General features: G+C 19.6%; 2 protein-coding genes across 2 annotated transcripts; one reads left to right on the top strand and one right to left on the bottom strand.

Moving 5' to 3' along the window:
* The first annotated feature begins 269 nt into the window (after window positions 1-269).
* Window positions 270-15211, top strand: LOC105361692 (putative gustatory receptor 28a). The gene is made up of 10 exons (XM_011498943.1): window positions 270-542; window positions 747-1015; window positions 1460-1645; window positions 2407-2647; window positions 2733-2801; window positions 2906-2995; window positions 3104-3199; window positions 14746-14817; window positions 14891-14980; window positions 15092-15211. The coding sequence occupies exons 1-10, from the start codon at window positions 270-272 to the stop codon at window positions 15209-15211; spliced, it is 1506 nt and encodes a 501-aa protein (XP_011497245.1).
* A 4378-nt stretch (window positions 15212-19589) lies between these two features.
* On the bottom strand, window positions 19590-25692 carry LOC105361502 (protein KRI1 homolog). The gene is made up of 9 exons (XM_011498705.1): window positions 25631-25692; window positions 22594-22852; window positions 22444-22529; window positions 21838-22218; window positions 21199-21515; window positions 20957-21138; window positions 20628-20878; window positions 20290-20550; window positions 19590-19850 (listed from the first exon to the last, which is right to left on the bottom strand). Exons 2-9 carry the CDS (start codon window positions 22703-22705, stop codon window positions 19689-19691), a joined length of 1752 nt encoding a protein of 583 aa, XP_011497007.1. The 5' UTR covers window positions 22706-22852; window positions 25631-25692; the 3' UTR covers window positions 19590-19688.
* Window positions 25693-25718: the final 26 nt, after the last annotated feature.

Raw genomic sequence — 25718 nt, 5'->3', positions numbered from 1 at the left:
ACATTGTTTTGATAATATTTTTTAACTAATTCTTTAAACTAATGAACAATTTTCGAAAAAATTAATAAAAAAATTTTTTTCGAATATAATTCGATATAATTTATTTAATTTCTTATTTACAATGTATAATTAAAACAATAATTTTCACATACTAATTAAAGTTATATAATAAGTTATAATAGTTTATAAATATTAATAAAGAATTACCAAAATAGAAAAACAGAATGATTAAATGGATCAATAGTATAATATCCAGGACTGTAACCAACATGGCAGCTACTTTCTGTCCAATATTTTGGCTTAATGGAGTCTTGGGTTTAACAATATTTGAAATGCCATCTGAAAATCCCTGGATGAAATTAAGCATATTTTATGCTATGGGGCGATCTATTATTTATGGAATTTTAGTTTGGTATAATGTATTTCTTATACCACCTAAGCAATATAGTAACTCCATTATAACACGAGTATATCAAGTTATCCTTTTTTTCAATATTAGTATAGCTGCCGTTTCAACTATTTTAGGATTAATCAATTATAAGGTGATATTTGTTTTTTACAATGCAAAAATCTTAAAATATTAAATATTTTGTAACTTTAAGCATCAATAAATATTCTATTTATTCTAGTTTAAATAATTAAATTAAATAATAATATACAGCTCATTCAATATTAAAATAACTAATTAATAATCTTAATCATATTCATTATTATCAATATTAATTTATATTTTATTATTATGTAAGAAAATAAAAAGATTTTTTAAAAAGATAACTTTGGTGGATGAAACAATGAAGATCTTTGGAATAAATCCAGAATATGTATTAACATTTAAAGAAAATATACAAATAGTGGTTTTTTGGTGTTTTGGAGGACTGATTATATTTAGCAGTGATCTAGCAGTAGCTTATTACGTTTTTCATAATATTTATTATGTTCTCACAAATGTTATTGTATTTGAATATCCACTTTTAATAAATACCGTTGTCGAATTGAACTTTGCAGTAAAAATATCGTGAGTATTATAATATTTATTGCAATATTTTGTATTATAGTATGTATTATTTTATACAGTAATCAATAATATTTTAAAGTTTTAACAATAAAATATTTTTTGCTTGGCCAGCATTTTGAAAATTATATTAAGTTAGTAAATTGGTCGATTTAAATTCAAAATATTTGAGCAAATTAATTTGATGTCGTTAACATTATATTAAGTGGTATAATAAAAAAATATTTTTACTTAATTTTTATAAAATAAGTTAACAATCAATATCTTTTTAAATGTTTTATTATTTACTATAAGCACATGTAAAAAAGGAAATTAAATTCATTTATTTATAATTTTAATAAGGGTAAAAAAGATTTGTTTTAACATTTATTTGATAGTTTATATATTTATTATTAATCAATTTGATCAATAATGGCACTCCTAATAAATTTTTATCACATTTTTAAGTATATTAGGAAAGAGATTTGAACGATTGAATGCGCTAATCCAAAGTTTAACTACAAATTCATTAGGATCTATGAATTCAAGAGATTATAATAAATATCAACGTATTTTGAAACACAATCAAGCTATGAAATCTAAGCAATATATAAAAACTAGACATAATATTCAACTTTTTTTAAAAACTGTCAGGTATTTAGTTATACTTTCATTTCATTTAAATTCTCTTATTACGTAAGTAAAAATATATCACTTATATCTAAACATACATACATATATAGGCGTGCACATAAATATTAATTTAGCGCATACATATAACTGCATTTAATATATTATGATTGCGTACAATAAAGTAAAATCTTAAAAAAAATATTTTATGAAATTATACTTTATTTATCCAAAGTTAAAATGAACCATATATACCTTATATATATATTAACATGCATATATATATTTATTATATATATACAATTTATATATATTATATACAATTTATTATAATTTGAAATATAAATTAAATTTATAAATAATATGTATGTATGCAATATATGTATTTTAAAATTAATGGGTGTCTACAAAATATATAAATGTATTATGATGATTTGGCTTTATAAAACAAAAAAATAATTGCATGCTTTGAATATATTAAGTAACTATATTTAAATATTAATACTATTTCTCTCTCTCTTCCTCTCTCTAAATGCTTTTTTTCTTTATTAACATTATATTTATAGCAATATTTTAATATTTTAAAGTCCAATATCGAATATAAATATAAAATTAATTTTATTTTCAAAAAGTACTAATTATTATTTTCTTTAATAAATATAACAATTGAATATTAGAACAATAAATATATCCTGTACTCAAATGTATAATAATGAGATATTTATAGTTGATATTTTTTTAATTAATTACTATAAAGTATTTGATAATATAATTTATTCGTTAAGACAACTTCATTTGGATTTGTGTGCAACTTCCCGTGAAGTAAATGACATTTATAGAATACAACTATCTAGTCAAATGGCAGCTACGTTCATACTGTTGACTGGATTCAGCTACTGTTTTTATCTTGTATATAATGAATTGTCAATACCTTTATCTTATACAATACAATATTACACATCATTTGGAATCTGGATAATTATTAGTATATCTAGAATAATTCATGTCGTTCGAACATCTGTACAAGTTACTACGGAGGTTCATATATGGATGTATATTCTATGACCTTCCATACAGAATGTTAATATTTTGTTAATAAATATTATTTTAGGCCCAAAAGACAAGTCAAATAGCACATGAAATTCAAGTATCACAATTAAAAAAAAAATTAATAAATGAGGTGAAAATAAGAAAAAAATCTAGTTATTTATCAAAATAAAGTAGTTATTAAACTTTTGAAATACAAGTATTTGCTGCTTTCATATTTAGATGATATTTTTATAGATTCATCAGCTTTCTCTGCAAATAATGCAACACCCCCTGTGTTTTACTGCTTCAGGTTTAATTATATTAGATTTTGGATGTATACGTGGGGTTAGTGAAATTGCTATATGTTTACTTATTTTTGTTTAAAATTATAAAAAATTAATTTGCATGAATTAATATGAATGATATTAGTAAAATGGATTTTTGTTTATTTAGGTTGTTGGATCCGTAACGACGTACTTAATGATTTTAATACAAAATGAACCAGACATGATGAAAGTAGTTACTATGCCCATCGAAAATTATACTACATTTAATATAAACTCATCGATTTATTTAATAGAATAATTAAAATTTCATAAGCTAAATATTTATCAAAATGTGTAAATTTCATATAATATAAAATATGTAAATCCATTTTATTTAAAATATTTAAAATATTTAAAATTTACTTAAAAATTAAACACTGAGTTTTTTACTTTAATATTTAAATTAATAAATAAGTAAGAATTATTGGATTTGTAATTATAATTTATAGTATCAAAAACATTTTTTATTATCAATGATATTTTAATTTTTAAAAGAAAATAAATTGAAAAATGTAGTTTTATAATATTTTGAATTCTTACATCAATATTTTTAAATATTTTGAAAATATGTTTACTTTGTTAAAAAGTATGTATCTAAATTCTGAAATGTATTTGTTTCCAAATCCTATCAAAAAGAAGATAAAAATGTATTTTCAATTATTATGATAGTAACATTTATGGATGTTTTATAAAGCAAGATCATATTATTGGCTTAATATTTAAAATTATTTCGAAAAGTACTTGCAATTAAAATGAATAAATATGCTTGAACCTTTCAATTTTATGTTTATTATTGATATTTTTTCTAAATATAGTTAAAAAGAAATTTTTAATATTTATAATATTGATTTAAATAAAATTATATTTTTAATAATAATCTACATAAATAGTATAATTTATAATTTTTTAATTATTTTAATTTAATTTATTCTTTTTAAACTTATTCATTATTTAAATATTAAATAATTAATACAATACTAAATTTTATTAAACTATAAATAAGTATGTAACAAAACTTGTTACTTTTTAATTTTTGTCTGAAAGTAAACTAACTTTCTTTCTTACACTACAATTAAATCATTACAATTTTAATAGATAATGATTTTATATATAAGTTTAAGTATCGAACCACATATCGCACAAAGAATAAAAAAATTATAAATTATTTTTATCTGTTTAATAAAATGAAAATTTTATAAATTTTAAATAAAATTCATTTTAAAGAAATCAATCGTTTTTTAATCGAACTATTATACAAATTAAAATATGCTATATGAACAATATCCAATATTTTTTTAACTATTTTTTATATATACTTTTTTTTTTAATTAAACAAAATTAATTTGAATAATAGCATAAAACAAATTTATACAATACAATGATTTTACAGTTATATTAGATAAGTAGTTAATACTATTGTTGCTATGTAGAATATATATTCTGATTGATATCATATAATTATAGTTTAACATTTGATTTGATCAAATAATTATAGTTTAAAACTTTTCTAATTGTTGTCCCACTGCATATGGAATTAATTCTTACAGTAGTAGTAAAAAGAAAAATCTGTTCGTTATTGAAACATTAAAAGATTTTATTATATTATATTATAATTCACCATATAAAGTTTATTATATTATATTATAAATAAACATCATAGATTATATTATATAATAAAAAGATAATTTGTATTTAAAAATAATATTTGAAAGATTTTAACAATATTTCTAATTTTTGAAGTGGACTCAATTATCTTGAAATTTTAATCAGTTCAAAGTTTTTGTCTTATTAACAACTATTTATAGATATTATATCTGATCATTATTTATTTAATCTCATTAACAATTTATTGTAATTTATATATTCCAATTAGTATCAATAACTTATTCTAAATAGTAAATAATGAAATTCAGATAAAATATGTAATTACTTCTTTACATGAATATACATTTTTCCATTATGTTAGTAAATATGGCACTATTAAATCATATTTCAATGAAATCAAATCATATTAGTTAATAATTGATATCCTATGTCATATTTGTTGTGCGTCCTCCTCTATATAAATAGGAGAAGTGGAGCACAATAAGTATTAACTTTAAAGCAGAATCATATAGCTTATAGTATTTTCTCTAATTATTTCAAAATGTGTGTTCACATAACAATTAATTATCATATAATAGATATGAAAGCCATAAATCATAAATTGTTTTAGTAAATTGGTCTAAAATTGTTAATTTTATTGATTTATATTAAACAAAATATAATTTATTTTCAACTATTGAAATAATAGTTTTTAATGATTGTTATAATAGTGTTAATTTTATTTAATAATATATAATTGTATAATAAAGATTTAAATTTTATTAATTTTAATTTTCAATTGAGGTATAAATTAAAATTCGTATGTTATTCATATCGTATTCATCTAATATAATGATGAACATGTAATTTATGATGTATAATTATTTATATTGCAGTAAATGTATGATATTATACAAAAACATTCTAGATGGTATTATAGTATAAATAAAATTAATTACGCCTGTCTGTTTCAAAAAATTACACACCGATTGATTTTTTAATTTAATATTCAATTTTTCTCTAATACTTTTTTAAGTTTATATACAAATATTTTATTAATATCGTTGTATTAATTGATGTGCCAGTTATTGATATCCATAAATATTCAATATATAAAACATATTACAATTTTTAATTAAAAATGTAATTATACATATTTTAATATTTTTGTTAAATTATATTTGAGTATCAACAAGAAAAATTTATCACATCTGATTATTAAAAAAAATTAATATGTATATGAAAAAAAACACATAAGTGAAGTAAATTCATATTATGTTTAAATAATATTTTAATGTATTAAATAAAAATTTACTTTTACTGCAATTTACTTATTAAGAAAATTAGTTTCATTTATTAAAAATCATATATATGTATAGCCTAAAATATTCTCACTTACCTTAGAAGAATTTAATAACACACTTTACTTATAACTAAATACATGTTTTTCTAAATATGATCATTAAATGTAAAATTTATCTAAGAATAAAATTTAAGCTTTAATAAAAATATAATATAATGTATTCTAAATTGGTTAAAGACTATTTTTAATTATTACAATTAAGATTATGTCATTTTCAGTTTCTTCAATTATTATTTTATTTTTTTCAAAAAATAATTTGTTATTGTAAAAGATTTTATTATAAAAACGGTTAAACGAATGGAATATCCTAGCTATATGGAACAGACGAAATTATATTTTTATTCTGGGATTTGCATAAATGTTTTTATTATTAATAGAATTTTTAGATGATATTAATAGAAACTTAAAAAAATTTTTAACAAAAATTGGTAAAAGAATTATTAAAGCTAATTAAAACCATTAATTTGCAGAATAATCATGATAATTCGTAACAGTGAATTCCCGAAATCTCTTAAACAAGAATGGAATTAATATTCCATTCTTTGTGTATATAATATGTTTTTATATTAATTTATCCATATTCATTGCCTTTTGTTGTTCGTCACACCCACACATATATTGTTATTGTATTGTATTGTTATTGTATTGTATTGTATTGTATTGTATTGTATTATATTGTATTGTATTGTATTGTATTGTATTGTATAAAATTATATTGTAGCATAATTTAAAAAATTTTATGCTCTAATCCTTATATTTTTTATTTATATATCTTTTAAATCTAAACATAACTGATTTTAATGAAATGAAAGTTTAAATTAATATTTTTATCTATAAGTATTGTCAAACAATTATTCTTACTAAAAATATGTTTAACTCAATCTAATAAAAACCGTTACTGCTCACTAATGAATCAAACAAGTATCTCACAGAATATTGTGAGAAGATTTTTTAACAAAATTTAATTGTTAATATTTAAAGCTATACAGTTGATAATTACTAAAATAAATAAAAACGTTTAACTTTAACCAATACCACGTAAAACTACTTATTTCACAATAATTTTATAGTTGTACACAAAATTTCAATGTGTTCAAAAACTGTAATAAATTTGTTTTATCGATTAAGACAGTGTAGTCGCGGTCTTCCCATATAGCTCGACTTGAGTTCTATTCTGTAATCAGTAACAATATTGTAACATTCCAAATGTATTATAAAAGATCTAAATTTTTAACAAAAAAAATTTTAGAAATAATTTTAATTGCAATTATTAATCATTCTAGGTATTAAAATATTTGATATTTATATTATAAGAATATGAAGATACGAAAATAACTTAAATAATATTTATTTTTTTCAATAAACCAAAAAGATATATATTAATAATATTGTATTTATCTATTATAAATTAAAAATTTAATTGTAATTATTATTATATGACAAATAATCTAATGATTTTAATGATTTATATAATGGCTAAACTATAAAAACATCTGAAATTATTTAAAAAATTAAAATAGATTCAAAAATTAAACTAATAAAATATCCGGAAGAATATAATAAGAAAATATTCGGAGTTTTACTTATAGATTAATTTGTATTTTAATATATCCTATATTAACTGTATTCTCTTATTCTTTTATCATTTATTTATCCATTATTTATTGTTATACAATCCAAATATCAAATTTATATATTTGTCAAATTTTTCTAGATATCAATAATATTATTTGACATTCAAATCTATAATAAAATTAACATATTTTATTATTTGTTATCTATTTTATTTGAAGTTATACACACACACTATATAAGACCAATTTGAACTAATCGTACTTGTTGATAGAACCATCAATTAAAATAATAAATTAAATAATTCAAATGAAGATAAAATAATGAGATTGAACAATAACATTAAAAAGTAAAAATAAATAATCGTCACATCGTATGAGATGTGTGCACGCTATAACATAATAGGTAAGGTATGTTATTATAGTTTTAATATATAATTCTACATGAATTTTTTAAAAATTTATTGTTTTATAATAAAAAATTCAAATTATATAAATGTAAATTTAATATATATATATACTTCAGTATACATACTTCAGCCAACATAAAGTGTGTTAATAAAAATTATTTATTTAATTACTGTTTATTTAGCCCACATATTTTAAGGGATATATTAATATTCAGCATATTCAACATAATTTCATTTTTATGTTCATAAGAATCTATAATTACAGAATATAATTTTGTACTATAAGCACTGAATATTTAGATAAATTCTGGTTAAAATCTAAATAAAATCGAAATAATTATCTCAATCGTTTCTTCAAGTATTATAATTTATTCATTCTATATAATGTATGTCTTTGCTCGTTAAAATATAATAGTTTTCTCAGTCTTTTAATTAAAATAATTAAAATAATTTCTTGGACTTTTCATTAAAAAAAAAAACAAAAAATATTTTTCTATAAATATTTAAAAAAGTTAATTATAATCTTTTAAAGGACCACTCAACATTTAAATTCAATTTAAAGAAACTTCAACTAAGTTCTTATAGTTTTATTATCAGATATTATAATTTATACTTCAACATAAAACTAATGTAAAACAACAACTTTAAAACAACATGAAAATTGTATTTGACTACGATTTTAATTATTTTATTTTTCGCAAAAATATATAAATATATGTCTTTTATATAATAAAGATTGTTCAAAGCATATAAAATGAATGAATATAAAAGAAAAAGAATATATTTAATCATTACAGGTAAACTTCAATATATATAATAATCATTGATCAACTAACTTTATTTGTAAACAAAAATTTTAGTTTAATTAATTATCAATACTCTAGCTGTTAATCATAATGATTATTCCAAGTATGTATGTCACATGGAACAAATAAAATTATAATGACATTTTTGCTAACAATCCAATAAAGGCAAATCATTACTTGAAAGTATCTCATTTATAAGATCACGCTTATTTTATTGCCCATTTAAATAAGTTATAATAATCTTTTTTTAATTCTCCATTACAATTCAGTTATATTTTTTGTTGTATTATATTTTTGTTTACAAAATAATTCGAACATTTTTACTGTCAGAAAAATATTGTTCAATATTTATTTTCTTGGAATCAATCGAGCAATTTATTTTTATCTATCGATATGGACACCTTTTTGTTCAACGTTCCTTTATTAATCTTTATATAATTCTATTTAGATTTAAACTTTGAATTCATAAATAAAAAGCATAATTCTTTATTTAAATTTTATGACTATTTATATATTTATATGAAAAATGAATAATTAAATATTATAAACGTAATAATATTTGATAGAATGTATACTCACTTCACTGGCATATTGTATAAAAAATAAAATAATGATATCGGACAAAAACATCTAGAATTTAATACTTTTGTTTAAAACTTTAGATTTTATAATAGCTAAAAACATATGCTCGATTCAAACTAATCATTGAAATTTGATAAAATATTACATACATAATTAATTAAAAATAAATTCAGGTACATTTTATGTAATAAATTGAGAAGAAACTAGTCTTTATCCATTGAAAGCACTTGCTAACGTACTTTTTTAGAAAATTATAAAATTTTTAAAATAGCAAACATATTTTTGATCAATATAACCTACCTTGCAATCTGTAGGTAAATCAATTAATTAATTTGTTGTTGTTAAATCTTGTTAAATCATTAAATCCTAAATTAAGTTCTGAATTGAGTTACAGCAAAATTGTTTTCTTTACAAATATAATAAATTTTCCTTTTTATATGTAAACACATTGTGCGTATAGAAATCACTAATAGAAAATTCAGTAAAGTCTAATCGAAAAAAATTTCTAAAAAAAAAATTTAAAAGAAAAACAATTAACATTACAACTATTATCTTAATTTTAAAGTATAATATTTCCAAAGTGTATAGATAAAAAAAAAGTATAGTATGTAAAATTTGATAAATACATAAAAATAAAAAAGTATTTTTATAATATCAAATCAGTTTAACAAAAGACGTTATACCTTAGCATTCGTTAACTAATTAACATTAATGATAATACAGTCAACACAATTTCTTGTAAATGTATTCTTTTTTTAATTTAATTTCATATTAACAAATACATAATTATGAATCTATATTAAAACACAAAAATGTGTAAAATTAGAGATTAATATTATAAATAGTTATTATACTAATTAATGCAATAATTAAAAATTTAAAAACTTAAAATTTTTCTTAAAAAAATTTGATGTTTGAATGTAAATATGAATCATTGTATTCTAAGTATATTAAATTGATTCTACTAAGTATAGAAATATATAAAATTATAAAAACCAAAGTTCTGTTAAATTTCTAAAATAAATAGTAATATTTATGAAAAAATACTTTCTTTTTTCAATAATCAATTTAAAGATGTTTTAAATTTTAAATTTAGAGCAATAATATTTTGACATAAAGTATTGCCATATTATTAATAAGAAAAAGGCATGTAATTATAAGCATTTACATAAAAACCTTATGACAACAATATTGTATATATATTTGTTTTAATAGTTATAAATATTCTAAAGAATAAATTATTCGGTTATATTTATGTATTTTTATTATATTTGCATAATATCTATTTTAACATAATTATAATTATATTTGATAGACTTCGTCCTAATTTTTAAAAATATCATAAAAGATAACTTAAGTATGAAACATTACAAATAAATAATACTTTATTTGAAAAACTTTATTTAATAAGCTAAATAAATTAGTAATTAATCATTTTTATAAATTTCAAAAGTAATTATAATTAAATATAAAATTTATTAATTGAATAAGTATAATATAAAATATTTATTTTTTTTTTATAAAAAATATTGATTTCATGAAATACTATGGATATTAGAGAATAGTGTTATAAGACTAAATAAAATCAAGTATAATTTAATGATTTTTATAATAGACGAATATTAAAATTAAATTAAAAATAAATTTTTTAATTACAAAATTATTCGTTATACACTTTTGTTGTTACTATTTTTCAAAAAAAGCAATTGTGTTTTTTAGTATATTAATTAAGTTAACATAAACTCGGTAAAATTTATAATTCTATAGAAGTTTTTAAAGATTTTACTGGTTGTATTTATGCATACATGTACATATTAATTAAGATTACTGATCTTACATCTTATATATTTGCATACTTCTTTCTTATATATTATTATACATATTATCTTAAATATCATTGTATATCTTACTATATATATATGGTTATATGTATTATATAATGATAATCATGCTTCAAATGGAAATTTACGGAAAAATATTCTGTAATTTTTCTTTAAAATAACTTTTAAAATAGTTTAATTTATACAAATACGGTTGTGCAAAGTTATTATATAAACGTTTTATAAATAATTATAAATATCGTTTTAAGCATTAATATAATTAGTTAAAATTATTTAAATAGCTTACGAAATTTAAACAATCATGTCATCACTGCTTATACAAGACTATATAGGCTTTAAATATGTTTAATTATTCTTTGGTAATATGTAATATAGAATATAATTTAATAATTTTAATAAATAACCATGCTTGCGAAAATCGTTAATTAAATAGATTGTAGTCTGAATATATTTTCAATCTACGAATCACGTTAATGTGATTTGTATATTTTTTCATATTTTGTACTACTTATTGCTTTTTATGCCCAATAAATCTTGACATATAGTACTTATGGCATATGGACTAATAATGCATACATTATACTATATACTATGAAAAATTATATTACAAGTTATTACAGTAATTTAATTCCTATTTTAAATCTTTACATTTGTTAATTGATTTGTTTAATTAAAGATAGAGAAAATTTAAAAATGTAAGTCGATAAAAAATTTCAATATTAATAAATTAGAAAATTTAAGGGTTTACTTAAATACTGTATACATATAATTTTATAATAAAAATTTATTGTTGTACAAATGTGCAAAGAATCTAATAATTCTATTTGCTTTTGTATAAATGAAATATTTATTACTGTTACCCTTAATATTAGCTTACATGTGAAATTATTTTATGAACCTGAATCATATTTATTTATGTTTCTTTATATTAATAAATGAAAATTACTAACTACCACTTTTTATTATCTATTATTTGAGCTCACGCAGATATAATTAAATCTAGCATACTGATTAAGATAAAAGAATATCACATATAAATTAATGTAGTAAATATAAATAGACACAACTGATTTATTCTATCTTATTTTATATTGTACTTTAACGTATTTAATTTTAATTTTGTGTCAAAATAGGTATATGATATAAATAATTTTTGTATTTCACTAAAATAAAAATTTATTTTCTAATACTAATGTAACGAAATACTAAAACAAGCTTAATGTTTAGTTATCTAAACATCATTTCTTACACTAACTTATTTATACTATTACATTACGCATATTTTAATAAAAATGTACAATTCCAATCAAACTTCAAAACATTTTCTATACATATTTATATTTAATTGGATATTTGGAATAGGAATAATCCAATATCCTTTAGGCAAACCACACCCGATTATAAGCTTTTTTTATTCATTAACTCATTTAATAATTTATTGTTCATTTAGTATTATTACGTATAATGATATTATACAAATATCAGATCCTTCTCAAGTTACTATGCCACGACAGATTCTGTATTTCTCTCACGTTTTTCTTAGTATCAGTACCATTTGTTTAGGATGGTATCGCTATAAGGTAACAATTACTATAATCTATGTTGAATTTATGTTTATATATTGAATCTATGTTGAACATAAAAATTTTTATAAAGTATTTATTAAAATAAAATAGTACAATATTTTACCAATTTACCCAGTCATATTTGAAAATAATAAAATTCATTTTTCTATAACCTTTATACTTTCACAAATAAAATAAAATACTAAAAATATAAGATAAAAATTTCTTTAATTTTAAAGATAAAATTTTTCCACGTTAAAAATATAAAATTAATCAAATGTTAGATTATTCATAAAAATTTATAAATTTGTTGAATATTATTTACTTATTATTTACAGGCAGTAGACAACTGCATCACAAAAGCAGTATTAACGAATACTTTAATGGAAGATATTGGCATAACAATAAATTATGCAAATCTACTTAAAACTGAAATAAGAAAAATAATTGGTGGTTTAATATATATATTAATTATAATTATAATCAATAGTGTATTAATTGTAATGGATAGTTTACCCGTTAAAACAAGAATTTTCTTAGCAATTACGATGTCTTATCCTATTATTACAATGTTTATTGCTGATATAACATTTGTAAATATTATAAGGAAAGTATTAAACTTTTATATTATATATTATTATAAAATATCAAAAATAAGTTTAAACATTAATGAAAAAAGTATTAAAATTGATCTTTACTAATTTCTGAATTAAAAATTCAATCGTAATTTATATGTACTATGAATATGAAATATATATATTTAATACTTATAGATTTAAAATTATTTATTGATTAATCTTCATTTAGTATATTTTAATTTTTAAATAAAATAAAGTATATATCATTATTTAATTTGTGTATGTATGTGTGTGTTTGTACGCTCACGCGAGTGCCTGTATAACAAATAAGATTATCATAATAGTAATTAAATATTGTTATTATCCAACCAGCAGCTTAACATTAAATATATTTATATTAATAGTTGCGAGCGTTACAGATTTATGGAATTAAATAAATTATTAAAATGTATGCTAACGAGCACAAATAATTTTCCTCAACATAGAAGAATTATAAAATCTTCGATCGAACCATATAATTCTTGGATATATTATACTAACAGACAATTGTCAGTCAACAATGCGTTTATCATAAATACGGCAAAGTAATAATGCATTTTATTTATAAACGAATTATTAATTTTATATGTTTACTGTGTTTTGTATTTATTAAAAATAATACACATTATTACATTTATATATTTCATTTTCTAATACTTAATCATTTTATTATTTTATAGTTTATAAATTATAATATTTAAAAAAATAAAATTATTTTTAAAAAGTTTTAATGAAATATTAAATAACTAAAGAAAACTTTTACTAAATTATCATTAAACTACACTTGTTTTTTAATAGAAAAATACATTTACAATTAATTAAAGTATGCCAAGAAGCAGATGCCGCTTTTGCATTGCAAATGCTTTTATCGATTATAATGGCATTTGCGGTAATAACTGCAAATCTCTATATACTTTATACTGAAGTAATTAGTAAAGATCTATTGCATGAAGATATTTTCGATACAACTATAATCGTCACAATTTGGAATATTTTCTATGCTGCAAAAATTAGTATATTCAGTTCTACTTGCAGCAACTGTATTGACCAGGTACTCATAAATAAAAAAACTACATTCCTGTTATATATTTTTAAATAGTAATATTTCATTATCGTTAGTGAAATACTTAAGAATTTAAATAACAATGCAAATTACGTATTGTGTTAACTATATATTTAAACTATATTAATTGTTTTAATGCATATAATAATCTTGTTTACTATACATAGCATTTATTTAGCAAAATATTTATATAAAAATTATACTTATATTTATACATTTATATTGAAAGATTCTATTAATAATTGCTTATACAATATATTTTAAATTACAATATTTAATAGCAAAATTAATTGAATTTATTTATATATATTTTTTTTTTATATTATAGATAATATTATAAATTTGTATATATGTATAATGATTCTAGGCTATTAAAACAGGTGATATAATAAATGAATTATACGATGACCCTATAATTGATGAAGAAACTCAATGTAAGGTAAGAGAATAAAAGATTATACGAATACAAACACTTAAATTAATAAATATATTTTTTAAAATATTTATTGTAGATACGAGAATTTAATATTCAGTTAATACAAACCTCTCTGAAATTCACCGCTTATGGTTTCATTCCACTAGATTTAACTTTAATTCAAAGGGTATTAATCTACATGATAATAACTCGTACATACAGTAGTACTACTAGTACATACTAATAACTCGTATTAATAGTTTTATTAATAATTAATTGATAAGTGTTTTTATTATAGATGATATATACTATAACGACGTACCTAATGATTTTAATACAACTCCGAAATATTTCTACATCAACAGGCATTAGCAGAAATCTTTTCAAAATGTTCCGTAATACAACTTTTCGAAATTAAAAATATGTTATATATTAAAATAATATTAAAATTAATTGTATTAAAAATATATAAGTATATATATGTAATGAAATTGTATAATATAATAACAAAAGCTATAAATATTAATAATGTTCTAATTTTATATATCTTTTCATGAATTGTGACTAATACCAAATAGATATTACTTTTTTTTATCTAAAGAATACCGTAAGTAATACATTATGAAAAAAATTAAGTAATATATTTAAATCATGCAAAAATAAAATATTATTTATTTTTTAAAACTTGCAGGTGAAGCAATTCACCGAGTAATATTTAATTTATAATAATATTCTAAAACAGTACCTATAGAGATAGTTGAACATTAATTAAAAATTAATTTCGTTTCGATAATTTGTATGAAGGGTACCAGATCAATTGTAAATCCCAATTGCAAATCGCAAACACCCAATTGATTTTCTCCCTATTAGTAGTGTCGATCCGTGAAATTTACCCATTATTGCTAATCTGTTTTTTATATACTCTTACTGCACTATATATGATTGAGATTCATTCAACGTATAAAATTTTTGCTTAAGCTATAATTAATTTAAATATACATTTCATAATAAAATAATGTTAAAACAATATTTATTTAAATATAACTAAAACATATATATTCTTATTATAAATTTTTTATTCTTATTATATAAATTTAATAATATCTTCAGATATTAATTTAATAAAATATTAATTCAAATTATAATTATAAAATAAAATCTATTTTATATTTCAATTTGAAAACAAACTAACACATGTCTTATAATAAGTAGTATGCGAAATGTTATTATATATATTATATCATAATTAATTATAATGTTATTTTAAATTTAATTAAATTAAATGTTCGATTAAGATTCTTAAAGTAAAGAATGTTTTAAAAAATATATTCTTGAAATTAATCAATAATTTTACAAAATATATTTTATACTAAAAATATTCAAGACTTAAAATTTTCCAAATATAAACAAATATATCGAATAAATCCACTGTATAAAAATATATATATTACAAGAATACATACAAAATATATAAATATTTAATTTAAAGAATACATTTAATATGATAATTTATAAGTAATTATTTTTCATTTTTCTAAGCATACAGTTTAAACATTATTCATTAATTATATATAGCATTTATTTTAAATATATTAAAAATACTGTTTAAAGTTTTTGAAAAATATGTTCTACTTCGAATTTATAACATATTCTGTCAAAGTATGAAATTTGTCTATAAATACAATTAAGATGTATTTAAATAATCTGCATGGAGTGTGTTACTTTAACGAAACCAGAAAGGTAGTTTCATTCAATGGTTGAGAGAGGTAAAGAAGTGGAAAAGATGCATTAATTGGGAATTAGAACCGTGAGCCGAAGTAAGCAAGTTGGCCACCTGCTACTTGTGCTTCGTTGGAGTCTCAAGCGAATCATTTAGGGAGAATTGATTTATTGCACCCAAGGGGTGTAACGCGCGCCTGTATCATCCCTACACTCAAATACCCTCTCCTCCTGCTTCACTGCTTTCTTTACATTCATCTTTTTATGCAGACGACTCAACACCTTTTAGATGTGGTAAATTATTCAGAGTGCAATCTCTTTGTTATCGAAAAAGGGAATGCTCGGTGCAGCTTTTACAGGTCATCGTTTATGAAAAATAAATTATGATTACAAAATTTTAATTTACAAAATAAATGATGTGAAATTATAAGTAACATTTTCCTACTATTCTTCTAAAATACGGTCTTCAATTTACAAAATCATTTATTTACTAAAGACTTGTAAATTACTAAGGACTTGTAAATTTCTATCGATAGGCTTATTGATAATAATTTATTACATAAAAAAATTGGGATAAATATATTAGCATATCACATGAAAAAAATCTGATCAATGAAAATCTAATCTGAAAAATACAAGATAAATTTACATATTATTGCTTACAAAGTATGTATGATAATTATACCTTACTCAATTAATCGGTAACAAAATAACTCAAAAAAAAAAATTTAAAAAACAATACCACAGCGACATATTTAATATTTTAAAATCTTGAAATATTTATTAAAAGTCTATTTAAAAATTATTTTTATTAAACATATTGATTTATTTTAATTCAGACTTAATAATTTGGAAATTAGTACTGAAATTTTTTTTATTAAATTACTAATTCTGAACTATATTAGAATTTAAATACTGCAATTTATCTACGTAATTAACAACGAAATAATTTTATAAATTTCAACTTATGATGTAATTATTAATATTTTTTCTCAGTATAGTAAATCATTAAAATATTATGTAGTTAAAAGTTTGTTTGTGGCTCTAATTTTAACTATGTTAAAAGTTTTTATAATAAATTTAGTTAAATAAAATTCAATTATTTATATTATTTAATCAAACTTGTACTATAATTTTACTAATTTATTTAATTATTTCATATAATATAGTTAAAAGTAACTATCGAATTAATAGTAAAAAAGCATAAAATTTTTGCATAAAAACATTTAACTAAGTTTTGAATAAAATAACAATTTAACCATAAGTATAAACATACTCGCTTTACATAACATACAGGAAAGCAAAGTGAAAACTTATTTTTAAAATTATATACAATTTATAGTTAAATATAAAGCGATGTAAACCATCAAAAGGGATATTCTGGGGGTGGAACATGACATACGGGTTGGATTAGAAACGAAACATTGTATGAACCTAAATTATAGTTTGCATTATCATAATCCTCAAACATCATATATCATTATACAAATTTTATTTTATCTGCACATCTGAAATACAGACTTATTTTGAAAGATTTTTTTTATGTTTAGTATTATCATAGTTTATCATTTCTTTTTTTTTATAACAAATATAAACATTATATTTTTATATTATTAAAATTTTTTATGCTTAAATATTTTAATACAAATGATAAATATTCAATAATCAATTCTTATTACAAAATAATTGAGTATATAATATTATATAGAAATAAATTAATTATATTAAAAATTTATTTGTATACAATATTCTTTTAAAGATACTCTCCAATGTTTAAAGAGTATATAAAAAAGAAACATACTGCATATTCCTCGGTAAAATGTTTTATTTATATATATTTATAATTATTTTATCATTAAAAAGACGGTTTATATTGTTTATGAACTGTTGTTAAAGGGGTTATTGCAGTCCAATATTTAAAAAATCAAGTAATAAATTAAATTATTCATTAATAAAATTATTTTATACAGAATTTTAATCAATGCAATAATTTAAAATACAAATCAATCATTTCAATTTAAAAAACTATTTTAAATAATGAAAATGGACAGTAATTACATAAATAAATAGTTAAATAATTAAAAAATACAAAATTGTTAATATGTATTTTATACTTTCTATTTTAATTTATATACTAAAAAATATATTTTAAGCAAAAGCTATTTAAAATTTTTTATAAATTCTTTTATAAGTATATGTTATTGCAATACAATATTTAAATATTATATCAAAATATTAAAGAAAAATTTATTTTGAATTTTAAGACTTTTTATTACATAAGATAAATACATAACTCGTTTTATATTTAATACATTGAAAATAAACATTTTCAAATATTTTAATTAAATATAAAGTATATTTATATTAATATAAAACATAAAAAATTAAAAAAATTAATTTTTTTTTAAGTATTTAATTTTATTTATAAACTTCTTTGGATTTACTCCATAAGCTTTGAACCTTTCTATACTCAACAAAGAAATATTATTACTATTATTCAATTTTAGTTTCTTATTAAACTTTTTAATTTGTTGTGATCTTTTCTTTCTTTTTTTTAATTTATCGTTTTTCGTGCTTTCATTTTCAGATTTTTTTTTATATAAGTTATTTTGATGCACGTTATTTAATTGTTCTGTAAAATTTTCGATTCCCTTTACATTTAATTGTTTCTGATCAATAGTACTTTGTAAATGTTGTGTAAAACATTTATTTCCTTTATTACTACTTTGTCCTTTATTATTTATCTGATTTTTCTTTAATGATAATTTTAATTTAAGACTCTCATCAAATATTTCTTCAAGTTCACAATTCTGTATATTATTGTATTTATTTAATTTATCTGGTTCAATTCTGTTTTTAGATATGTTTTTAATATTAAAATTGTCTTCCTTTTTAATTACATTTGATATTATCTAAAAATAAGCATAATAGATTTATAATTTCTATACATTTTAATGAATAATAGTTATTTTAATTAATTATAATTTATTATTGTACCTCTTTATCAATTTTCTGAGTTTCTCTTTTACATTTATATTTCCTTGAAATATCTTGCTCTTCCCTTTGGTGTGCTACTGGAATTTCTTTTTCTACTTTGGAATTCCTGCAGATATACAAAACAATAGATATGTTTTATGAACATTTTTATAATAATAAATTACAAATATTTTATTTGTTTACTTATATAAACTTGTCAAAATTTTTCTTTTTAAAACTTCATTATTAGACTTCTGTTTGTATATTTTTACGTCATTCAATTCTTTATACTCAGGTTTATACTCAAAAGCTTTTCTTAAGGGACACCATTTATTCAACTCTTTATCATCAGCCATTAAAATCTGTGTAAAAATAATAAAAGTAATAAAATCTCATTTTTAAATAAAATATCATTGATTTGCGATTCAATAATTCTAAAGGCACGAAAATATAATTGATACTTGCATTTTTAAAAATAAGGAAATAATATTGTGTTCAATTTATTATTTTCGAAAATCTGATTTTTTAATAGATTGTCTGGTTTTAGCTCTAGTAATATCAGCAATTATATTCAAAATTAATATTTAGTTTTAATATCAACTTTTTATTTCTTTCTATGATAATTAATATAAGATGTTAATGTAAATAAGTTCTATATTATTTACTAATAACATTTAGAAAATTTTTACTTTTTATAATAGTATACAGAAAGATCAATTAAATTACAAAATATCTTTTTAGAATTGGTCTATTTTAAATAATAAGCCATATAAAATACAGATCAATACTTCAAAAAAATACCTCTTCAATGGTTAATCCATAATCATTCGGTATTACTTGTCGATACTTAAATCTGCAAGGTAAGTCTCCTATAATATCTTCATAATCAAGAGCATAATATTGATCATAATATTGTTTATATGAAGAATATTGGGTAGGATCAAATTTCGGTTTTTCTTTTGAAATCATTTCAAAAAATTTTCCACGTCTTTTTCTCTTTTTTTTATTACATAGCACTAATTTTGTTTGTATTTTTTCATTATCATCATAATCAGCATCCATCTATTCATACAATTCTATAATCTCAATTAAAATGAAATAAACATAAATGTAAAAATATAAATATGTATAATACTGACATTAAATTTTGCATCTTCACAATGAGGTGCTTTATTATATGGAATTTGGTCTTGTATAATTTCTGTAGTTGTTAAATTACAATTAAAGTCTATATTTAATTCTCTATCAAGGTCAGGAAATTCTGGTTTTTTTGTATCTGTCTGTTCAGTATAATATTCATCATTAAATATTTGACTCATTTTCATATCATATTCATCAGGATCAAAATCTTCTTCTAAATCCAATTTATTAAATTGCAAATCATTGTTTCCTATTATAATTATTAAATGTTATAATAATGAGATTTTTATATTACAACTTATTATTTTTAATGGTATAAGATAAATACCTGTAATTTCTTTTAACTTTTTTAACTTTGCTTCAATTTCTTTTCTTTTAAGAGCTTTTAATTGTTTCAATTCTTCTTGATTTTTAACATTCTTTTGTCGCTTTCGAATTTTAAGTTCTACTCTTTTCTCTGCTCTTCGTGTATTTTTTTTTCTTAATGAATTTTCTAATGTACGTGGATATCTTTAAAAATTGGAAAAATAAATTATAATAAAAATATGTTATTCTAAATCTTAATCATACCTTTTTATAAATTCTTGATCTGGTTCTTCAAATCGAAAATTATATTTATATTCAAATTCTTCTTGTTCGGTAATACAATGCTCATCTTCGGATAAATCTTCATCTAAGTTATGATTTATATTTTCACAACTCAAGTCAAAATCTTTTGATCCTTTATCTAAAAACCGTTTATGTAAAACATAATCTCTTAAGAATTTTTCATTTTCATCTAAATTTGGATTAGTCCAAAAATCTCTAAGAGGTTTTAAAACTTTTTTTTCCTCTTCATTTATTTTTTTTTCCTGACCTTCTAACCATTCTTTATAGTCTCTTTTTTCCTAAAAATAGAATAATTTTAATTTAAGAGACCTAGAATGAAAGATCAACAAGTATTTACATTTATACTTTAAACACCAACCCACATTCTCTTTAGATCACTTTATAAATATATTTATTTTATATTATTTTATGTAATTTTTAAAAACAATGATTACCATAAAAATGTTTAAATCTAAGATTTAATACATTATTTACTACCTTAGAAGGCAATTGAAAATATCATTAAGGAATAAAAATAAATACTTGAAATCTTCGAATTTACAAAAAAGAAACAAGTAAAAATTGGATAATTATAATTTTAAATAGTGAAAAATTAATTACGTTTTGAGATTCTTCCTTAGTTTTAATTTTCGGTTTCAACAAAACATCTTCTATTTCATTATCTACTTGCAATACTTTTTTAAAAGTTTCTTTTATTTTCTCTTGCTCCTTTACATATGTTACATCACAAGATTCATTGTATAAATTTTCAATTTCATGCTCACTATCACTAAAATTTCCACCTCTTTCAATTATCATTTTACGTTCATAATCTCGTAAAAATATTGATTTTTCTTTCTTCTCTTTAACCCGTAGTTCATTTGATAAAATATTGTTTTGTTCTGTAAAAAACTGTACATTCTTATCATAAATTTTTGGATCTTTATTTTTAAGATATGCCAGAGTTTTATAAAAATTTTTTTCCACTTGTTCCGGTATTTCCTTAATAAAATAATTAATATAAATATATTAATCATTAAAAATTATTTATGTATATACTTATAAGATTAGAAAAAAAATTAATTTGGGTATACTTAATAAATTAAGTAAATTTATAATTTGTACTATTTCTACTTTATATATTATCATATATATTACTTTAAAAGTCTGGTAACCGAAAGCAATAAATTTTACCAATATTTCATTTTAAAAACAATATTTATTTACATTTCCTTCATCATCTTCAGATGACTCGTTAAATTCTTCGGATGACTTAACCGAAAACTCTATATCTTCTCCATACCAAGCTTTTACTGTAAATTGTAATGAAAATAATTAAAATTGAATAAAACAAATGCAAATACAAGATATATTTACATTTATGTAATTCTTCTTTCTGTCGCCAATTGCTATAATTATTAGCGTAATTGGTATTTATATTTATTTGGGCATCTGAATCAAAATTTTCGATTTTAAATAATTTTGACATTATTATGAACAAACTTTTTCAGACACAATTTTAACTTTATTTGAAACAGTACATATAACAAATGGAAGTATATATTTTTATTTATGTTGATGCTTAAGACATACTATTCGTATTAGATGAGTAATGAAATCAATCGTACTCGTCAGTCTAAAACAATAAATTTAGAGAATATAAACAAAAGTAAATAGCGCACTCATTTTAATTATATACGGTGAATATTTAGTACACACAAATTTTAATAAGTTTTACATTACATTATATTTAGTTGATTGGCAATCTATTCAATAAATGTAAGCCAGTAGAATTGGAAACATTAGGTTAAAAAAGAGAAAGAACAATAAAGGCAGCTGTTCTATCCCTTAACGGCGCTGACCAATAAAAGCCACGTAATTGAAAGACATGAAAAATTTGAGATAATTCAAATACGAAAAGAAGTTTGACTGATATTTCCTAATTATAAGTGATATAAAAATTTATAAAATATTTATTCATTTAATAGTAAAGTTAATTTAAAATAATTTCTCTATTGTTTTAATATTTATGTATTATATTTTATTTTATATTTTAAATATTAAAATTAATAATTTTTTTGTTTTAATTAGACTTTATATGAACAGTATTTGATATTGTAATAAATTTGATAAAAATAGAAATAAAATTTTTCTAGAGATATAATATTTCATTGTTCAAAATTATATTATATTAATTATTAAAACAATATATAATTATTGATATTCTTATATTTGTTAAACCAAATGAAATTCAATTTCATAATAAAGACATATTCTGCATACATCACAGTGTTAGATCAAAACACATAATTCAAATATATGCAATACAAGTCTTTGTTAATTGACAATATTTTACAAATCTCAGCATTATTATTTTATCATTACTAATTTTAATAATAATAATATACTATTTTATAATAAAAATATTATTAGCATACTTACACATTTATATTATTATATTTTTAATAAAATTTAATAAAATGTAATATAATATATTTAAAATTGTAATAATCTAAATAATTATTTCAAGATTTCAAAAGAAATTTGAGAAAGAGAAAAGAAAAAATTAAAGTAAAAAACATAAATGTCTCAACGTCATAACATTTTATTTAGGGTTTCGTATAATATAATTTTCTTCTAAAAACTCAATGTAATTTTATAGACGTAGATACTATCAATACTCTCAAAGATTCACATATTTTATTAAAAAATTAGTTGATTTATCATTAGTCTTGAATTTAATATTCACGTTATTCATGAAATTTTTAATATTCACATCATTCTTGAATTTTTTAATATTCACATGATTAATGTTTATATGCATTATCTTCATTGCATATAGCAATATTTATTTTTCTACATGAGACTATTGATTTTGATTAATCATTTTTATAAGTTCAATCAGTTTATTATATTATAAGCTCAATTATTTTAATATTCTATTTTACACTGTGCAATCTGTATTCTTTATTAAAAATTTATATCCTTTTTCTATTTCTCCCAATAGTTAAAGGGGTTGTATATATTGATATTATTTCTTAATTTATTTAAAATTTTCATAGGACATTTTCCTTATATATTATATAGATCACTTTTCAAAGAATTTATATATTTTTATCAAATTTTTTAATACATCTTGAAAATCAATTCTATATATTATAGAATTATTTTCAATAATTAACCCTCACTTGTATATTTTCTAAAGTTTGAAATGAGTGTGTATTATCATTCAGTACAGAAATTTAAAATAAATTTTCAATATTTTATATATAATTACAATTCAAAAAAGGAAATTATCTGAAAATCTTTCGATTACAAATGGATATCTAGTGTGGAAATCAAATTTATAAAAGATATGTATGGTATATACATACAGTACATATGTAATCGGCAAACAAATAAGCTTTAAAGCAAAAAATGTATTATTACCTTTTTATAATGTTTAAGTATATTAAATATATTATTGTAGCTATGAGAATTTATAATGAAAATAAAAAACTAATGTTTCGTTTCTATATTTACTTCATTTAAAGTATTGAATATCTTTAAACTTATTAATCTTTTTTCATTTTATAAAGCAAATGACACAAATAAATAAACCATGTAGGTTAAAATTTTATCAATGAATATAAATAATTTCCTGAACTTGAAAGCATATTTTTAGCATTATTTTAGTAGAATTAAAAAGTAATCGCTTATTGATGTCGATTATAGTTTCATTTATTAATCCACTGGGGTTCAAATAAATAAAATTAGGACATTAACCACATGTGTATAATAATTTTTTATAAAATAAATTAAAAAATTACACCATCATACAATATTGTTTGTAATTGTACAATATGTATGTAATTGTACATACATATATGAATAAGATATCTTCATTTTAAATTTTTACATTGGAAAACATCTTGTTTCAATTATTTATAAAAAACACTTGTTCAAATTTTATAATCTATAAATTAAACTGATCTATGATTCAAAATTAAATATATATAAATGGAAATAAAAATAAAATTGATAACATATCCAATTGTTTGTGAAAAAGTCTGTATTCAACTAGATGATAATTTATAAATTTATCTCTATAAACAATTCCTACATAATCATTAAATATATGGCATCGCTACTTTATCCTTAACTTAAAATTTTATGAGAAACAATTATTAATATAGATATTTACAAATATCACACATAAAATTATTTATAATAATTTTGTAGTATAATTAAACAAAACATTTATTGTATTAAATATTATACAAAAAAAAAATTTATCATACCCATAAAAAATATAATCAATCAAAATAAATATAGTCATATCATTCAAAAGAAAATTGAAATAATATATTATAGAGAAACAATATCGTCTACCGAATAGTCGATCTCTTTAATTTATATATTGTTTTGTCCATACTTATCTATGTGTTTGTTCTGTAGGATATGTGCGCATATGAACATTTCCACTCTCCTTATCTCACACTTTCTTCATACTTCGTTAAATT

The sequence above is a fragment of the Ceratosolen solmsi genome, unplaced genomic scaffold (assembly GCF_000503995.2).
Source record: "Ceratosolen solmsi marchali unplaced genomic scaffold, CerSol_1.0 scaffold30, whole genome shotgun sequence".
NCBI classification, from domain to species: domain Eukaryota; kingdom Metazoa; phylum Arthropoda; class Insecta; order Hymenoptera; family Agaonidae; genus Ceratosolen; species Ceratosolen solmsi.
Note: the sequence above shows the minus strand (reverse complement) of the source record. Positions and strands in the feature narration are given on the sequence as shown.

Bases quoted from the DNA above. Each gene is read 5' to 3' on its own strand.
- LOC105361502 (XM_011498705.1), bottom strand. From the start codon at position 22,705: ATGTCAAAATTATTTAAAATCGAAAATTTTGATTCAGATGCCCAAATA. The intron at 22,530-22,593 runs GTAAATATATCT...TACAATTTACAG, and splicing joins GAAAGAAGAATTACATAAAT to TAAAAGCTTGGTATGGAGAA. The intron at 20,879-20,956 runs GTATTTATCTTA...TAATTATAATAG, and splicing joins AAAGTTAAAAGAAATTACAG to GAAACAATGATTTGCAATTT.
- LOC105361692 (XM_011498943.1), top strand. From the start codon at position 270: ATGGCAGCTACTTTCTGTCCAATATTTTGGCTTAATGGAGTCTTGGGT. The intron at 543-746 runs GTGATATTTGTT...TTATTATGTAAG, and splicing joins TAGGATTAATCAATTATAAG to AAAATAAAAAGATTTTTTAA. The intron at 2,648-2,732 runs GTTACTACGGAG...ATATTATTTTAG, and splicing joins TCGTTCGAACATCTGTACAA to GCCCAAAAGACAAGTCAAAT.